This window comes from Quercus robur, chromosome 7 (genome assembly GCF_932294415.1).
Source record: "Quercus robur chromosome 7, dhQueRobu3.1, whole genome shotgun sequence".
NCBI lineage: Eukaryota > Viridiplantae > Streptophyta > Magnoliopsida > Fagales > Fagaceae > Quercus > Quercus robur.
Genome location: NC_065540.1, coordinates 1,659,521 through 1,663,059, shown reverse-complemented (window position 1 = coordinate 1,663,059; position 3,539 = coordinate 1,659,521). Strand labels below are relative to the sequence as shown.

General features: G+C 33.6%; 1 protein-coding gene across 1 annotated transcript; it reads right to left on the bottom strand.

Annotated features, from left to right (window-relative positions):
- Positions 1–212: 212 nt before the first annotated feature.
- On the bottom strand, positions 213–1,499 carry LOC126691655 (histone H2A). Its single transcript, XM_050386704.1, has 2 exons — positions 1,179–1,499; positions 213–641 (listed from the first exon to the last, which is right to left on the bottom strand). The coding sequence occupies exons 1-2, from the start codon at positions 1,386–1,388 to the stop codon at positions 399–401; spliced, it is 453 nt and encodes a 150-aa protein (XP_050242661.1). The 5' UTR covers positions 1,389–1,499; the 3' UTR covers positions 213–398.
- Between the last annotated feature and the right edge of the window lie 2,040 nt (positions 1,500–3,539).

Here is a 3,539-nt window from a genome sequence, read left to right as displayed (position 1 = left end):
ATTAAAACCAAACTTTCATCATCCAATTCCACATACATTACCAGGACCCCTTCAATCAACATCCACATGCAGCACAATTCTTAACTCACATGTGTAAGCTAGGATTTTTCTTCTATACACTTAACACAACAAACCAAATGGTCAAAACCACAAACAACCCAAATTAAGCCTAATTACATTACAACAACTTCAACCAAAGTAACAAATGAGAATACCAAACTGGGCTGCAATTTCATTTCAATGACTTAAAACAAAGGATGTTTTAACACTACAATGACATGGAAACAAAGAGTACAAATGGTCCTAACTCCTAACAACATTAAAAAGCTTCCCTACAAGCCACATACAGATAGGAAATTACATACAGTGACACAAAAGACTGAATTTGTTTTAACACATTAAGCTTTCTTGGGCGATTTAGTGGCCCTGGCTGGAGACTTGGGCTCCTTTGTGGCCGCCTTCTCGGTCTTCTTCGGAAGAAGGACAGGGTTGATGTTGGGAAGTACACCTCCATGTGCAATGGTCACACCTGCAAGAAGCTTTCCAAGCTCTTCATCGTTCCTCACGGCTAGCAACACATGCCTCGGGATAATCCTGTTTTTCTTGTTGTCTCTTGCAGCATTTCCAGCCAATTCCAAAACCTAAACCAAAAAAAAAAAACAATATTCTTAAAAGTGAACAAGAAAACTAATTTACACGTTAAGACCAATACACACAAATCATAAGTTTAAGCAAACATATAGCAAATGTAACAAATTCATTAACCTATGCCGTCATCATTACTTTATATCATCAAACCAAAATACCAATCGATTTCTGGTTTGGACAGAAATTGAACCCCAAATCTCTTATTCAAGAGACAAAACTTTACTAATTGAACTAACTAAAACCCGCAACAAATTCATTACTTGAGACTACAGTAATGCAAGATCTAACAGAATCATAGTTCAGAAAACCAAACAAATAAACTAATTTAAATGTTTGGTTCTAATTAAAACCCACAAATGAACATTAAATTAGCTTCAAATTCTTAAGTTCCGAAGTTTGAAAACCTAAATTACTTCTCCATTACAAGTTCTACTTTTTTTTTCATATTCTTTATAACTAAATCAAGCAGAAGCAACTAATTCAAGTAGAAACCCTAAATAGTCAAAAGCAACAAAAAAATATTTGGTTACCTCAGCAGCTAAGTACTCGAGCACGGCGGCGAGGTAAACCGGAGCACCGGTACCGACACGCTGAGCGTATCGGCCTTTCTTCAAGTACCGACCGATCCGACCGACTGGGAACTGTAGACCGGCTTTGACGGACCGGGAGACGGGTTTCTTCTTTGGACCGCCGCCTTTTCTTCCTCCAGCTCCTCTCTTCACTTTTCCACCTGTATCCATGAAAAAATCACACAAAAAGAATTTTCTCGAGAAACAAACAGGGAGTTAGGGAAAGAGTGGTTGGACTGGAAGTGGGAAATGGAAATGGAAATTGTGTGAGCGAGCGGTATGGTTGGGTGGGTGAGATTTAATACGGACTCGGCGAGAACCATGGTCTGTGGTTGGGGGAATCTGGGCTGTTGAATCTGGGTCTAATCGACGGTTGTGAAGTGATGAAGTGGCGATCCGTGTGAAGTGGGATGGACCAATGAGGTAAGGACGTGGGTTTAGATAAATCAAAGACCAATTTTACTATTTGGACCCTATAAATATAATATAGGAGTATCTTTGCTTGTGTTTTGGGGTTGACATGGTCTATCGTGATTCACGAAAGTTACTTTCATATGTGTCGATCAATAATCACAACAGGTTATATCATAGTAATTGTAAAAAAAAACTATGTAATTATATATATTTTTGTTTTTGAGTAGGATATATATATTTGTTGGAGAAACAATTAGATTTATTATATAATTGCATTTAGAAGAAAAAAATTAAAAATTCTGTGACAGACCACAAAATTAGTTATTTTTCATAGAGATAAAAGAAAAACTAAACCAGTTAAAACATGATGTACTCCAAAAGTTATAGGTACAATCCATCGGTCCATAAAATTTATACTTTTTAGTGTGTTTTATGAGTAAGGAGTGGAATTATAAGGTTTTATTTTTGGGGTAAAATACAAAAACTACTCCTATGGTATGAATTAATGCAAGTTACCACTAAAAATTTTCAAAAATATATAATTTACCCCCTAAGTACAAATAATACTTAACATTGTTTGAAAGTATCCTACTCCTTTAAGTTCTTTGCTCTCTTCCTATTGCTTGTTTTGACTATATAATAGCAACTATATATTATATACATGAGGGGGTATTCGAGCAGCCAATGGTAGATACATAATAACCAGATATAGAGAATGAAACGCAAGAAACAAAATTTTAAAATAGTGTTAAGTAACATTTATGTTTAGGGAGTAAATTGGATCTTTTTGAAAATTTTAGGTATTGCATAGCATTAGCCTGAACTTCAAAATTTTATTCTTTTATTTTATATCAATTTTGTTTGGAATCATATTAAAATCAATTTTAGCCTATATTCATTTTCAAATTTAAAAATCTATTCTTCAAGGAATGTGCATGTAACTAAAAAACAATATATTATTGTTGTTTGATTTTGTTATACTAAACACTTCTTTTAAAAAAAAAAAAAAAACTGTACGTTGCAAACGAATAGGTTTATTTAGCCCAATGAATAAGTTTACGGATATAACATTTTTTTCATAATTTTTTACAGTTATTTATATAATGCATTGTGATTGGTGCATAATAAAAATAGTGTTAACGATGAATTCAAATGAAAATGGTATTACTTAAATCACAACAAATCATATCAACAATTGCAAAAAATATTTTATTATTAGCACTACTCTTTTATTTAACCAACTTATTTAAAAATAAATAAATAAAAAGTCCCATTACTAGATCATGGAGTTTAATCATGAATTTGACTTTAGAGATTTCGTGGAGAATCTGGAGATAGACAACGAAAGTGGCATACGGATTGCAACGTAGGCAAAGAAACACGATCGTTTTGGATAAGTTTTACTTTTGCTTTTGAACCAATGGGCTCAAGAGTGAGACTGCGAGTTTCAGCTGCTCTCCGCTTTGAACTATATCCAATCGATCAACCGTTCTAGGTGAGTTTCATTGCATGATTTTGGGTCGGGCCTAACTGAAGCTCGAACAGCAAGCAAACGATGTTCAATTATCCAGGTCCAGTTCAAATAAATATCTTGGATTGGAGTAGAATCCAAAGTTTTTTTTTTGTTTTTTTCTTATACAAAAATATAAATGCTTATCCGTCCGATTTAAGTGCATACTGTATAAGTGTGTAAATCTTTCTCTTGGCGATTTGAACACCAAATTTTGTACTTGTAAAGTAATTATCATGCTAAGGATTCGTAGTGATAATCTAAAAATTTGTTTAGTTTGACTGAAAAATTGGAGGATAGAAAACTAAAAAGAGAAAATGAAGTGATTATTATTTTTACTATTTGGTGAGGAATAAAATCAACAAAAAAAAAAAGGAAAGATGGGTGGGTATATCCCC

Excerpts from the sequence above, each read along its gene's own strand:
- LOC126691655 (XM_050386704.1), bottom strand. The coding sequence starts at position 1,388 with ATGGATACAGGTGGAAAAGTGAAGAGAGGAGCTGGAGGAAGAAAAGGC. Across the intron at positions 642-1,178 it reads TCGAGTACTTAGCTGCTGAG|GTTTTGGAATTGGCTGGAAA; the intron begins GTAACCAAATAT and ends TTTTTGGTTTAG.